This window comes from Vombatus ursinus, unplaced genomic scaffold, assembly GCF_900497805.2.
Source record: "Vombatus ursinus unplaced genomic scaffold, bare-nosed wombat genome assembly UNPS02014799.1, whole genome shotgun sequence".
Lineage (NCBI taxonomy): Eukaryota > Metazoa > Chordata > Mammalia > Diprotodontia > Vombatidae > Vombatus > Vombatus ursinus.
The window spans coordinates 55,197,077-55,211,565 of record NW_020954577.1 but is presented as its reverse complement, the minus strand read 5'-3'; the positions used below and the strand labels follow the sequence as shown (position 1 = coordinate 55,211,565).

The 14,489-nt window shown below is 44.5% G+C and overlaps 1 protein-coding gene across 1 annotated transcript in view; it reads left to right on the top strand.

The window, feature by feature from the left end:
• The window catches only part of LOC114050406 (integrin beta-8-like), a 105,926-nt gene that overhangs the window by 14,287 nt on the left and 77,150 nt on the right, over window positions 1-14,489 (top strand). Inside the window, exon 2 of the mRNA XM_027872040.1 lies at window positions 13,831-13,916. Coding sequence (XP_027727841.1) covers window positions 13,831-13,916 — 86 coding nt within the window. The remainder of the gene's footprint in view (window positions 1-13,830; window positions 13,917-14,489) is intronic.

Here is a 14,489-nt window from a genome sequence, read left to right as displayed (position 1 = left end):
TGGAGCCAGGGCTGAATTCCTGCCCCTGGCTCTTTCTACCTGTGTGATCTCAGGAGGTATTGAACCTGTCTGGAAGCTCAGCCCCTTCATCTATAATACAAGGTGGTCAGATGAGTTGTCCTTTCAAGTCCTTTTTGGCCCTAAATCTATGACCTAGGATCCTCAGGGCATTCTCAAGAGGTAGTGGCTTCCCCATTGGGGAATGTACAGAGCTTAAAATTGACCTTAATGGCCTCTGAGGTGTCTTCTGAGAATAGCGGTTGGAAAAGCCCAAAGGGGAAAGCAGAAACATGTATTCTTTGGGGCGAGAGAGGAAGTTACTTAGGAACTCAGAGCAAACCACCTGGTTATTTTAGCCTCTTTCCTTTCTCCTCTGTAATATTCCTCAGTTGGCTAAGCGGTTCTTTGATTATGGGCCCTGTTGAGTCAACTTAGTACTTCTCTCTGGAAGTTTCTTGAGGTCAAGGATCATTTTTGCCATTCTCAGTCAGCCAATAAGCATTTATTAAGCTCCTACTTCATGCCAGGCACTGTGCTAAGCACTGCAAATACAAAGAGTCAAAAGACAGTCCCTGCCTTTGAGGAACTCATAATCTAAGGGGGACACAACAAGGAAACAAATATGTAGAAATTAATTATCTACAGGATAAATGAGAAATAAGTAACAGTGAGAAGGCACTAGAACTAGGAAGGGCTGGAGAAGGCTTCCTGTAGAAGGTGGAATTTTAGCTGAGACCTAAAGAAAGCCAGGGAATCCAATAAGTGGAGCTGAGGAGGGAGAGTATTCCAGCCACAGGGGACAACCAGAGAAAATTCCTTGAGCTGAGAAATGGAGAGTCATATTCTGGGAATAGCCAGGAGGCCAGAGTCAACAAATCAAAGAGTATATGTGGGCGAGCAAGGTGTGAGATGACTGAAAAGGAAGGAGGAGGCTGGGTCATGTTGGGCTTTGAATGACAGATACGGCATTTGTGTTTGATCCTGGAGATGATAGGGAGTTTCTGGAGTTTATTGAGTAGGGGGAGGGAGGTGTATCCTTATCACATACCACAGTGCATGGCAACCAGCAAGTGCCTCATAACAGCTTGTTGCTTGGCTGATTAAACATTGAGCTTCTGTGAGTTTTGTAAAAAGCCTTAGAAGCAGAGAGAACTATGTTCCTCTAGAAATGGAATCTAGTCAAATATTGTTCCTTTACAGAGGAGGATACTGAGACCCAAAGAGAAGAGACTCATGGTCACAGAGCTAGAATGTGATTTCCAGCTTCCGTCTTTTTCCATGGTCCAAAGCTGCTTCTCAGTGTGGGAGGCAATCAGTCAGGCCCTCCATCACCAAACGTTTGGCAAGCATTTACCGCGTGCCTGGCAAGCGGTCAAGTGCCGAGGACACAAAGACAAAAGCAAAATGTGAATTTGGTCAGGAAGGACAGAAGAGGATCCAGCTGACTCTTCTTGGAACCCTGGCTTGACCACACTGCTAGGGGTGTTGCCCTGGAGGAGTCTCTACCCCTGCCCTGGACTCCATTTCTTCATCTCTAAAATGAAGGGATAGGACTAGACGACTTTGAAGTTTCTTCCTACTCTAGCACTATGAGCTCATGAAACAATCCAAGCCAATCTGCATTCTTGAAGCATTTGCTATGGTGCATCTGCCCCAGATCTAAAAATAAAATCAGTCACTTGTGCCTGCCCTCCAGAAGCTTAGGTTCTTCTGGGGGGGAGGGGGATGCAGTGAGGAGGAGGAGCAAAGAATACCAACATTAAGATTAGGAAGGGCTTCCTGGAGAAGAGGACATCAGAGTGCGTCCTAAAGGAGGTCCAAGGGGGGAGGGAGTTTGTTTCGAATAAAGCCATTTTCCACAGTTGATATTGATTTGCTGTAAGAAAAATCCACTCAAGCAACAAGGCTTCCAATTTCAAAGAAACTTCAGAGATTCTAAGGTGCTCATGGCCTACACTTTAAGTCTTTCTTTAAGCTTTAGGATTTTGACCTGAGCAGCTGTTTAATAGTGAAGGAGAAAGGGAGGGAAGGAGAAAGGGAGGGAAGGAAGGAGAGAGGGAGGGAGAGAGGAAAGGAGGGAGAGAGGGAGTGAAAGAGGGAAGGAGTGAGTGAGGGAAAGAGGAAAGGAAGGAAGTAATAAAGAAAGGAAAAAAGAAAGAGGAAGGAAGAGAAAAGTGAAGGAATGAATAAAATAAGGAAAGGAAAAGGGGAGGGGGGGAAGATTAGGTAGAGGGAGGGAGAGAGAGAGAGAGATTCCTACTTGCCAAGAGTTGGAATGGAAAATAGGAAGAGGCCCTGAAACTCTAATGAAATATCTTATATTGAAAACATTATCTGGAGGGGCAGAGTGGGAAACTGGTGAATATTTTGGCTTTTCAAAACAGGGAGTGTGCCTCCCAAAGAAGACAGCTGGAATGCATGGAACCTTTCCAGTTAAAACTAGGAGCAGAGCACATGTCCAGTCCGGCTTTTCCAGGCCAGATCCAGCAGCTCTGAGCAGGCTTTGCCTCTGAGCAGCCCAGAACAGCCTGGACTGGGGAGCTTTAAAGCCCCACAGGTACAGGGCTAAGGCTGGCTCACCCCTGGGAGATGCCCTGATTGGTGTCTGTGGTCGCTGTTTTTCTGCCTTCTCTCCTTGGGTCCTCTCCCTTTCTCTTGTGTCAAGAAAACTTCCTCAAATAGTGTGGTCTAGTAACAAGACCCCATTCAGTAAACTCTCATTAAACTCCTCCCAGGGAGAGAGCTGGGCAGGACCCTGGGGAAACAAAGGGAAAAAAAGGTAACAGCCCCTGCCCTCAGGGAGCTTGCATTTTATAAGGGGAAGAAACAGCAGAGGAGTAATCAAAGTGCCCAGGGCACTGGGCATAGGGGCAGGTGACAAAGTTTCAAGTCCTGCTTCTGACACTTACTTTCCATGTGATACTCCTCAAGTCATTCATATTCCCCGGGCCTCAGTTTCCCCATCTGTAAAATGGGGTAATGGCACTTGTACTACCTTCCTGACAGGGTGGTGATGGGGAAAATGCTGGGTAGACCTCTAAAAGTTTAGGACTGTACCAAGGTATATCATCCAGAGAAGCATGGGGTGAGGTGGGGGGACATCTAACATTTGGGGAGTAATGGGTCAAGGAAAAGCTTGTTTAAATCTCAACAAACATATCTCACTCTCATTCTTACTTTGTCTCTCTATTTCTCCTTTTTTGCTTCTTTCCATCTTTCTATCTGTGTCTTTCTGGCTCTGTGTCTCCCTCTGTCTCTCTGTCTGTATCTCTCTGTGTGTATGTCTGTCTCTCTTTTTCTCTCTCTGTCTCTCTCTGTGTATCTCTGTTTTTCTGTCTTTCCCTCTCTTTCATACCCCTCTGCCTCTCTCTTGCTTTCTCCTCCTCTCCACCCCTTTTCCTTCTCCCTTTTATGACACGTTTGACAATCCACACAGGTCCCACTCAACAGAGTCAGGTAGCTTCCCATCGGACCATGGAACCCTGCCCCTCTTAGAAGTCTCACTTCTAATTCTGTTTCCTCAGGTGAAGGCATTTCCTGATTCAGGCACCTCAGATTAGGTCCCGGGCTCACCCTCTTCAGGACTTCCACCTGTAATATATGGGTTTAGAACTTCCCATAGGTAACCTGCTGGACACAGAGCCTACAAGGACATAGCCACACATAGATTTTTCCCTCAAGGAGCACAAAGTCTTATAAAGGGGATTAGACATGCACAAAAATAACTCTGAGATAACAGAAATCGGGATACCTCGGAGGTCCAGGACAGAGGAGATGCTACAAGAAACTGCAGCAGAAGAGATCATCTACCAGTGAGAAAATTAGGGAAGGTTTCACTGAGGGGGATGGGCACTGAATAAGGCCTCGAAGGAAGAAAAGGATTCTGTTTATGAGGTGACAGTGATAGAGCTGGGCCCAAAGTGGGCTTGGGGATAACATGAGCAAAGGCACCGAGGGAGGTGTGGACAGAATGAGAACTCAGGTTGGGGAACATAGGGAAGTGAATAGGCCAGTTTGGTTGGAACATGGAGTCCATGGAGGGGGCTAATGGGAAATAAAGTTGGAAAACTGAACTGAATCCAGGCTTCTAGAAGCCTTGAAGGCCAGGATATTCATCAACAAGCATTAAGCACCTCCTATGTGCCAGGCACTCACTGTGTCAGACACTAGACATACACAAACACAAAAATGAGGGTTAGTCCCTACCCTCAAAGAGCTTACATTCCATTGGACAGAATTTCTCTCTAATTTGGACCACAAGGGGAAGACACTTAAATGTTTTGAGTAGAGGAATGAGGTAATCAGCTCAGTACCTTAGATCATTTATGTGATCAGTAATGGGAAGAATAAATTGGAGAGGAAACAGACTGGAATAAATTTGGAGGCTCCTGCGATAGTCCAGGAGAGAAGGGACAAGTACCTAGCATGGTTGTGGTGGGAGTAAAGAGGCTGGCACAGATTTGGGGGATCTTTTTAGAGGAAGAATTGATAGGACTTGGCAATAGATTGGGGTTGGCTGTATAGAGACTGAGGAAAGACAAAGATCAGGGTGCTAGGTGATGTAGAGGCCAGTGCAGTGGTCTTGGAGACAAACCTTAGTTCAAATCCTGCCTCAGACACTTGCTATTGTGGGACAATGGGTAAGTCATTTAGCTCAGTTTCCTTATCTGAAAATGGGGATAACAATAGCACCTTTTTTTTTTTGAGGATCAAATGAGATACTATATTAAGATGCTCTGCAAATCGTAAAGTACTGTGTCAAAGATAGCTATTATTTTGGGGTTTTTAAAAATGGTTTTTTTTTTATTGATGTTCTTATTGCAAGGCAATTGGGGTTAAATGACTTACCCAGGGTCACACAGCTAGTAAGTGTCAAGTGTCTGAGGCCAGATTTGAACGCAGGTCCTCTTGACTCCAGGGCAGATGCTCTATCTACTGTACCACCTAGCGGCCCCTAGTTATTATTATTGTTAAGATTCTCAGGTTCCAAGCCTGGATGATGTGGGTAGGGGTGGGGAATGGTGATCTTATTGATAGAAATAGAGAAATTAGAGGAGAAACAAGGTCTTAGGGGAGATGAGTTTAGTTTTAGCTATGTTGAATTTGAGGTTGATCCTTGAAAGACATCATGGTACAGAGAATAGACTGTGAAGTCAGAGGACACCTGGGTCCATATCTCACCACTGACACTTATGGTGTGTGACCTTGGGGAAGTCACTCAACTTCCATGGGCCTCAGTTTCCTCATCTATAAAATCACGGGGCTAGACAAGTTGACTTCTAAGTTTCCATCCAGCTCTAAATCTATGATCCTTTGAGGTGCTGATTAGACATGCAAATTGAGCCGCCCCATGGGCAGATCGAAATGTGAGACTGGAGATCTGGAGAAAAGGTTAGATGTGAACCAGAGTGGGAAGGCTTCTGACTGAAGTTATGGATGGGGAAGAGTTTGTCGGGAGAGAGAATAGAAAAGAAGACCAAAGACAGAATCTTAGGAGATCGCCATGCTGAAGAAGCAGTGAAGAAAATGAAGGAGCCATCGATTTAGGAGCATGTGAGTTGAGCACTGTGGAAGGTGAGGGATGAAAATGTCAAGGAGCAGTGGGCGACAGGGTCACTTGCTACACAGAGGTCAAGGAAGATGGAAACTGAAAAGAAGCCATTGGATGTAGGGATCTGGAGGTTGTCAGCAACCTTGGCAAGAGTTGTTTCGGCAGAGTGATGGCGACAGAAGCCAGATGGTGAACGACTGAGCCGTGAGGGGGTGGGGAGAAGCCAGAGCCTGTGGACATAGAGGAGGCAACGTTTTCCAGAAGTTTGACAGTGAAAGAGAGGTAGGATTACTGACACTGGGGCTGGAAGCCGAGTCAAGGGCAGGCTGTTTTAGGACAGGGGAGACAAGCCATAAGGCCAAAGGAAAGGAACCACTAGAGGCTTACCAAGGCTATACGGAGGGGATCATTTCTGAGAAAAGGTCATACGAAAAAATAACAAGGGGTTAGATAAACAGTACCAGGTAGAGGGGTTAGCATCAGCAAGCAGAGGTCTAACTGAGAGAGAAGAAAAGAATCTGAATGACAAGAGAATATGAGGGGCAGCTAGGTGGCGCAGTGGATAGAGCACCAGCCCTGAAGTCAGGAAGACTTGAGTTCAAATCTGATCTCAGACACGTAACACTTACTAGCTGTGTGACTGGGCAAGTTACTTAACCCCAATTGCCTCGAAATAAAATAAAATAAGAAGAGAGTATGAGAAAGGTTATGGAAAGATTTCATGGACTGAGTGATGGAAGGGAGCTGAGGGACCTTGGCTAAGTCATGTTTCTCTTCTGTGGGCTTCAGCTTTCAAACAAGAGCATTGGAATGGACCCTGAAGCTTCCTTGAAGCTCTGAGTCTGGGCTTATGAGGCTCACAGTCACTAGCTTGCCTCTTCTTAGGAAAGCAGGAGAAAAGACTGTCTGCTAAGAGAGAAAGAGAAGTGGCCCTTGGAATCCCCCAGAAGCGGGCCAAAAGGACTGGACCACCTTTCAGGTTATATGCTCTAGTTGTCTTCAAACCCCACAATTCAATTATCAGTTATACCGTAGATGTCTGTTGTAAAGAAAAACAAAGAACAGATAATGAGAATGATAGTAATAAGAATATTGGTGATGACAATGATAACTAACATTTCAGGGCACTTACTTTTTGCCAGGCACTTGGCTAAGTGCTTTACAATTATTATCTCATTTGAACCTCACACCAACCCAGGGAGGTAGGTGCTATTATTATACTCATTTTATAGACAAGGAAACTGAGAGAGACACAGGTGAACTGAATTGCCCACAATCACACAACTAATAAGTGTCTGAGACCAGATTTAAATTCAGGTCTTCTTGACTCTGGCACAACTCTCTATCCACTGCACCACCTTGCCCAATGACAATTGTCTTTGCCTCTGAAACAATGATGAACTGTAGCATCTGTTTGCTTATTATCCCAGATTTATCTCTGTGGCATAGCCTGCTTTAAAGATTTCATAGATTCAGGCTGTGGCGTAGGGCAAACAAATCATAATCAAAAAATAAAAATGGTTCCCAAGAGGATACTCTCTTTATACTGTTTAGGCTTTAAAAAACTCAGTTTCTTCATCAGTAAAGTGGAGCTTAATCCTTGTGCTTCCTGACTCACACTTCTGGGGCTGTTAAAGAAACTTAAAAGTCCTATACAAATGTGAGCTATAATTGTCAGTTTTGTCACAGGGCCATTTATGTGCCAAATATAAACTAGTAGTGGCCTGAAAGTGGGATAGGGGAAGGGACTGGATCTGTAGTTTCATTGGTACAGAGATCTCCCAGGCCAAATTCGCCCTCTGCTGCCAATCAGATCAGCTCCTTCTGTGTCTCTGGTAGTCTTAAAGAGTTGCCTCTTGTGCCAAGGAGTGAAGTAACTTGCTCAGGGTCACACAGTCAGTTTGTGTCAGAGGCAGGATTTGAACCCAGGTCTTACTGGCTTCAAGGCTGGTTCTCTATCCACTATGCCATTCTGTCACTGAGCTTCTTATAATTTTTCATTTGATATAATACTAGGAAAGGGCTAGCCATTGCTACTTCTTCCCTAAAGGCAGCACTTTATGTAGGAATACTGTACTTATGGACTCCATAAATAGCCATAGGGCACATAAATAGGTAGGCAGAGGAGATCCTGACCTGGTCCTTTTCCCTGATGACTCATGGAAAGAGTTGGTAATTAGCATCATTGTTACACTGTCATTGGCTGACTTGATGATGACTTTTGATTTGGGCAGCCAGTGAGGAGCACCACAAAAGTGCCTGAGGATGCTGGCAATGTTCTTTTCTTCCCATGGAGTAGTCTAGACATGTAGGATTAGATGATGATCTCAGAGATCTCACAGAGCTCTAAATTGTGAACTTTTGTCAGTCTTTATTCACCTCCTGGATATGCAGTTGTTAAGTGGTCATTTTGTATATGTCATAAATAATAGGCACTGTGGTGAAATGGTTAGAGAGGTGGTCTTAAGACCAAATAGACAAAGACCCATTATTCTTCTCAGCTATAAGTTTTTTTTTTAAAATATCATTTCAGTATCTGGGAGTTTGATGGACTCTCCTCTCCTCTCTTTCCCTCTCCTCCCCTCTCCTCCCTTCCCCTTCTCTCTCCTCTCTCTTTACCTAATGGTGTTCTGCCAAAAGAAAGGTAAATTTTAATGGCTGAAAGCTGCCTAGTTGGGCTTTACTGGCTAGATTTCTCTCTCAAAGACCAAGCCTTAAACCCAATTGACTTTGAAGCTCTTGGTTTGGACATAGGTCCCTGCCCAAGCACCACTTAATGATTGTTTTTTTGGGCCCTCCGAGTGAATGTAAATCATAACTTTCTCTTTTGGACAGCAACCCTGAGGGTCTTCCCCTCCCAGTTTGATTTTTTTTTTTAATTAAAGGGGCCATCCCTTTGCTCACTTCTTAAAGAGGCCTATTCACTGAATGGGCATTGCCTCACTCAAAGTGAGAACCTGAAATGACCTTAGCTTAAAAGGGCCAGGGTCTCCCATTCCATCCTGGGCCATCTGCAATGATCCTGATGAATATCTGGCCATTGGGCCCAGACGGCTCTGAAGGAGAAAGTGAGGCTGGTAACCTTGCACAGCCCTCCCTCTCTCAAATCAAAGTCAACTGCAAGTTATGTCATCACCTCCCTGATGGCATGTCGTCTTTGAGAATGAAGGACAAACACAACAACAAGAACATAAGCTTCCTGCAGGCAGCTGAGTTGGAACTCAACGGGAGAGACTTCAGCAGGCAGAGATGAGTGGGATTTGGTGGAAGGGACAATGGTACAGATGGCATTGGCAGAGAGCTGGGGAGTGCAGGACCAGAATGGGCACAGAGAACAGGCCTCAGAACAGAGATTTCTATGGCTCTTTAGAACTTGCAAAGTATTCTACAGATATTATCACATTTGAACCCTATGAAACAGGTCCTAGAGGTACTTTTATGCCTGCTTCTTTACAGATAAGGGAATTGAGAATCAGAAGAGTTAAGTGACTTTCACGTGGTCACACAGCAAGTAAACATCTGAGGCAAGATTTAAATTGGGGGCTTCCTGACTGCAAGTGCAACCCTCCGTGTACTATCCCACGCTGCCTCTCCTACCATGAGGCTTCCCGCATTTCTCTAATCCTCTCCTGTTCCTTGATGGGTGAGTCCTCTGGCAGTTTCAGCTCAGATCAGGGCTGCCTTCAGAACTGGGCCTGGCTGAGCTGATTGATGGTCAGGACAGCTCAGCCAGCCAGGACTGTCAGGGCAAGGAGAACGAATCCTCAGTCTCCCGCCTGCTCCCTTGCAGTGTGCCCCATGCAGATTTCAGGGCCTCCCAAAGGACAAACTTCCTTCATCCAGCCCTTTGCGTAGGCCTCATTTCAGTATGAAAAAGGAAAGCCTGAAATTTGTCTTTGCCAAAGTTTATCTGGCTTGTCTTCTGAGAATCTGACCATGACACTCTCCAGCAGCAGGCTTTGACATGGCTCCCATGGAGGCCAAAGCTGGAGTCTGCCCTGAGTTCTGAGGAAACCCAAGACACCCCTCCTCTTCAAATCCAGCTGAGGTCAAACTCCTGTTTCTGGGAGACTTCAGAGACATGTCAGGCCTGAACCCTGGCAAGGCCAAAGTGACCTCCCAAGCTGTCACCCGTCAGGCCTGGGTGGGTCCCTGAATGTCCAAAATGGAGGCTGGCCCCCCAAATGCTAAGGATGCAGGGCAGGGAAGATAGAAGCGGAAGGAAATGGAGTTCCTTCCTTTGCAAGTTGCTCGGTTCCCTGCCCTCAGGTTGCATGAGAGTTAATCAAGGTCAGAATCAGACTAACTTTAGAAATACATCCCTGCCTCATTCCCACCCCAGTACTCTGCAAGTTTACTTTGCAGCACACAAGTCTCCCCTGACTGGATGAAATCAGGGCTAAAAATAGGCCCAGCCCGGTTCTAGGTTTCTGCAGTTGTGGTCCAGGTTGAATTTCAGCAAAGGCAAAATTAGATGCATAAGCAAATTGGATTATAGTTTTTTGTCAGTTTTATTGACCCTGAAGGCACAGGAGACCTGAAAGTGTAGAGAGCATTGGACTAAACATCAGAGGGCCGAGGTTTGGATCCTGGCTTTGTCATTTATTAATAGCCTGTGAGACCTTGGATAAATTATTGGCCTTCTCTAGACTTCAGCATCCTCAACTAGAAAAGAAGACATAAGAATCCAGGCAGCAACATGGCCTATTGGATGGAATGCTGGACCTGGCATTAGGAGAACCTAGATTCAAAGCCCACATTTAGATACTTAAGAGTTGTGTGGCCCTAGGCAAATCACCTAACTATCTGCATCTCAGTTCCCTCATCTGCAAAATGGGGAGAGAGCTTGGACTATCCAAGCCTCTAAGGTAGGTCCAAGCTCTAAATAGATAATCTTAGGCTTATCAGGACTCTTCTAGCTACAAGTCTATGATAACGTCAGTTCAGAAAAAATGCAGAAGGCTAAGTTTTGCCTGTTCCAAACCATACACCCAAGTTCTCTGGAATATTTTTATCTTCAAAGATTCAGTCTTGTTGGAGGAAAGTTGATGATGACCAAGAAAGTATAAAGTATTAAGGAGTGCCTTTTAAAAAAATACTAATTTATTTTATATCACCTTTATTCCCTAATAGCTCCTTCTCCTATCCCTCACCCAGATAATCATCCTTTATGCCAAAGAACTAAGAGAAAAAAAAGAAAGGAAGGAAAGAAGATAGACAGAGAGAGAGAGAGAGACAGACAGACAGACACAGAGAAAGAGAAAGAAAGAAAGGTAGTTCAAATAGCCAAATTGTCAACCAAGCAATGGTTTTCATGTAAGCTCTTGAGTTCCAGGGATAACACCCTGCCTGGCTCATGGCAGCCACTTCATTGAATAGCTCAGGACCAGAAAGGTCAGTGAGAAGCTATATGAAATTAGGTGAAAGAGCATGTAAGGAGAAGGGTGATGAAAGAATATCAGGAGAAAATGCTTGCTTCTTAACATGATGGGGAGAGAAGTGAGGATAAAAGGAATGAGGGTGTGTGTTCCTCCCCATCACGTCCCATAAGACAGTGTCATGGGCGTCTGACTTTCCACCCTCCCCATTTAGCTAAGCTACCCCTCTGTTTTCTGTCTTTTCCCCTCCCTATCCCTAGATTTTAGCTGTCCCTTGAACTCTAGGGGACAGTTTAGCCTTGAGTGCCTCCAAATGGCTGAAATGGGTCTGGGAGCAGGGAGTAAAAGCATCAGGGCCAGCCATAGAGGAAAAGGGTGAAAGAAGTCACCCTCCCTGTCTTTCTCCTCACCCAGCATCCACTGGTCTGCCTCTGCCTGCCCAAATTCTCAAATCTATTTTTAAACACCATGTTTCAAAGTGAGCAAGATAGCTATAGAATGAGCAAAGCCAGGGGATTATGAGGAGAGGACTGAGCTATCTTTCAGTCAGGGTGACATCAGTGCCTCCTAAGCATGACTGAGAAGGAGATGTGCCTGATGAGTGATTGGTGCTGGGCTCAGGTGATGGCAGTCATCGGCCAGAATATGATGCCTATGCCCAGGAGTGCCAATAGGCATTGTGATCAGCCCCAGGACACTGTAGCCTGATTGCAAACTATGGAGAAAGCAATCAATGGTCATTCCTGAGTCTATTTTTCTGTCTTTTTCCCAACCTTAAACAGTAGTACCTGGGGTGGAGTGGTGGTACAGTTTGGAGGGGGGAGAAAAATCATTCCCAGAGGAAAATGGTATTATTAAATATCACCACCAAGGGTGGAAATCTATGGAAAATCCAGTTGGACATTCACTTAACGGTGAGCCAGGTGAAGGAGGCCAGGACATGGAGCTCAGAACAGAACCTCATCTGAGCCAATTTCTTAAATACTAGCACTGATGGTTACCATGGCTTGTTGGCTAGGCCTTTTTGTCCCTTTTTGCCCCCAAAGAACCAAAAGATCATAAATTCAGAACTAGAAGAGACCTTAGAGCTCAGCTAGTCCAATACCTTAATTTTAGAGATGAGGAAACTGAGGCCTGGAGAAATGAATGAATTGTGCAAGGTCCTTCAGGTAGGAGCTGTCCAAGGTGGCATTCATAGGTCCCTAGATTTAAGCATCAATAAGACCTTACAGGTTGCCTTTTCCAACCAACCCTTCTTTTATAGATGATGAAACTGAAGGCCAGAGAAGTTCAATGACTTGCCCAAGGTCACTCAGATCGTAAGTGTCAAAGATAGCATTCATAATATCACATACTGCAAGCTGGAAGGAACCAGGGGTCAACTATGTCAAGCTCCTCATTTTCTAGATGAACAAACTGAAGCCAAGAGAGAAGGAACGTCTTCTAATAAGTCAAAGCCTTCATGGTAAAGTATTCTCATGGCTATCCCAGCTCTTTATGAATTCTTGATCCAGAATATACATGCCTGGATAATGACCCAGGAATGAGATTTATGTGAATCAAATTCATCCCCAGATTTTAAGTAGAGGTCCAGACCAGGTGAGGTCTATCATACTAGATACCATAGTAACACAATCTTGGTATGGAAAGAATCATGATTGTTGACATACGAGAATTGAAAGATTGATTCACAGAGGACATTGTGAACATCATTTCATTTGATCCTCACACCAACCCTGTGAAGTTTACTGCAGAGATTAGTTATCTTACTTTACACATTGGGAAACTGAGGCAGTGAGGTCAAGGCACTTGTCCATGTGACTTCTCTAGAAAGTTCTATAGTCAAGAGCTGAATCTAGCTGTCTCCTGAGTCCAGCAGTCTCTATTATTCAGTGCTCAACTTGGGACTCATTGAATTTGGGTCACATTCCAGAGAGCAATGTGGTATAGTGGATAGGGAGTTAGTCTTATAGTCAGAAAGATGTTGGTTCACTTTCCATCTCTGGCACTTACCAGTTATGCAAGCCTGAGCAAGTGTGTGAACCTCTAGCAACTCCCTAACACTTATCTATGAGGTATAAACAGCTGACATCTTTGTTGGCAGAGAGAATTCTCCCACTCAAGGCAATCATAAATGATTAATGTATTCCCATATAAGAAAACCAAGCAGGGATTCCCTTCCTCTTGGATTCCTTGAAGAAGGATTTATCCAGAACTATCAAATATAAATTAAAGTCAATGTTCCCCACCCTTCCCATATACAAGATCAAGCATTAAAAATCTTGGGCAAATGTCACATTTATGGACTAAAGTATGTGAGGTAAAAAGAGAGACATTGTGGGATATGGAAAAGGAATCCTGCATACAAATTCTTTCTGTTTTGTTTCCTACCTATATGACTCTCCAAGTTTACCCTCCCTCTTTTCTATGTATCTGCGTGTACCAGGCTCATGGTAGCTGATAGATATTGTCTGTCCCCTCCATTAAAATGTAAACTCCTTAAGGGCAGAGAATGTTTTTTTCCTGTCTTTGTACCCTAAGTATTTAGCATGGTGCTTGATATGACTAGTATATAATAAATGCTTTTGAATTGAATGGTTGCTTGATTAAAGTCATTTAACCTTTCTTGGCCTCAGTTTCCCTATCTGTAAAATAAGTGTGTGTGTGTGTGTGTGTGTGTGTGTGTGTAGGGGGACAGGAAGGGACTAAATGACTCCTAGAATCTCTTCTAGCTCTAACTTCATGAACTCTGCCTTCTCCAGTAAAATGTGTTTGTCTTGCAAAGGCTTGTAATTGGCCAGGCTGATTTTTCTCTCAAGTCATTTGTCGGGGGTCAAATGGTAGGGAACATCCCAGGGAGGTGAGCTCATTAATAATCAACTATTTTGTCCTCCATTACAGAAGAGAACAGATGTACCAGCTCGAATGCAGCAACATGTAGCAAGTGCCTGGTGCTGGGCCCAGAGTGTGGATGGTGTGCCCAAGAGGTAGGCTTGTGCTCTGATTTCTAAGCTGGACTTCATGACCTTAGTCAACTGGGTCGAGGAAGTGCCCGATGGAAAGAAAGGGGGGGAGAGAGAGGACCATCAGAACAATTTTCCTAGACCTTATTATTGGAGAGAGCCTATCTGGCTTTATGAAAATAAAGCTTAACCTTTTTATTAGGAAAATTACAGTAATTTAAAAATAAAGTGCAAACCACTTTATGTTTTCCATCTGGTCCATAGACAGCATTGGCAGACAGAGATAGTCACTTTTTGTAGGCTCAGCCGACTTTGGCACAGTGTGCCAGCCCTCATTTATTTTAAGCATTTAATTATATTTCCAAGCTGAATCATGCTCATGTATAGGCTTATTAAATGTCAACAAGCTAATATATTAGTTGTGTTTCGTTTGCCTTTGTTTGAAATACTTGGAGATAAGTCCTACCCTCCATTACACAGCACAGCACATCACTTCCTTAGTGGCTGGTGGAAAAAATTATTCCTTCTCTCTCTCTCTCTCTCTCTCTCCCTCTCTCTCTCTCTCTCTCTCTCTCTCTCTCTCTCTCTCTCTCTCTC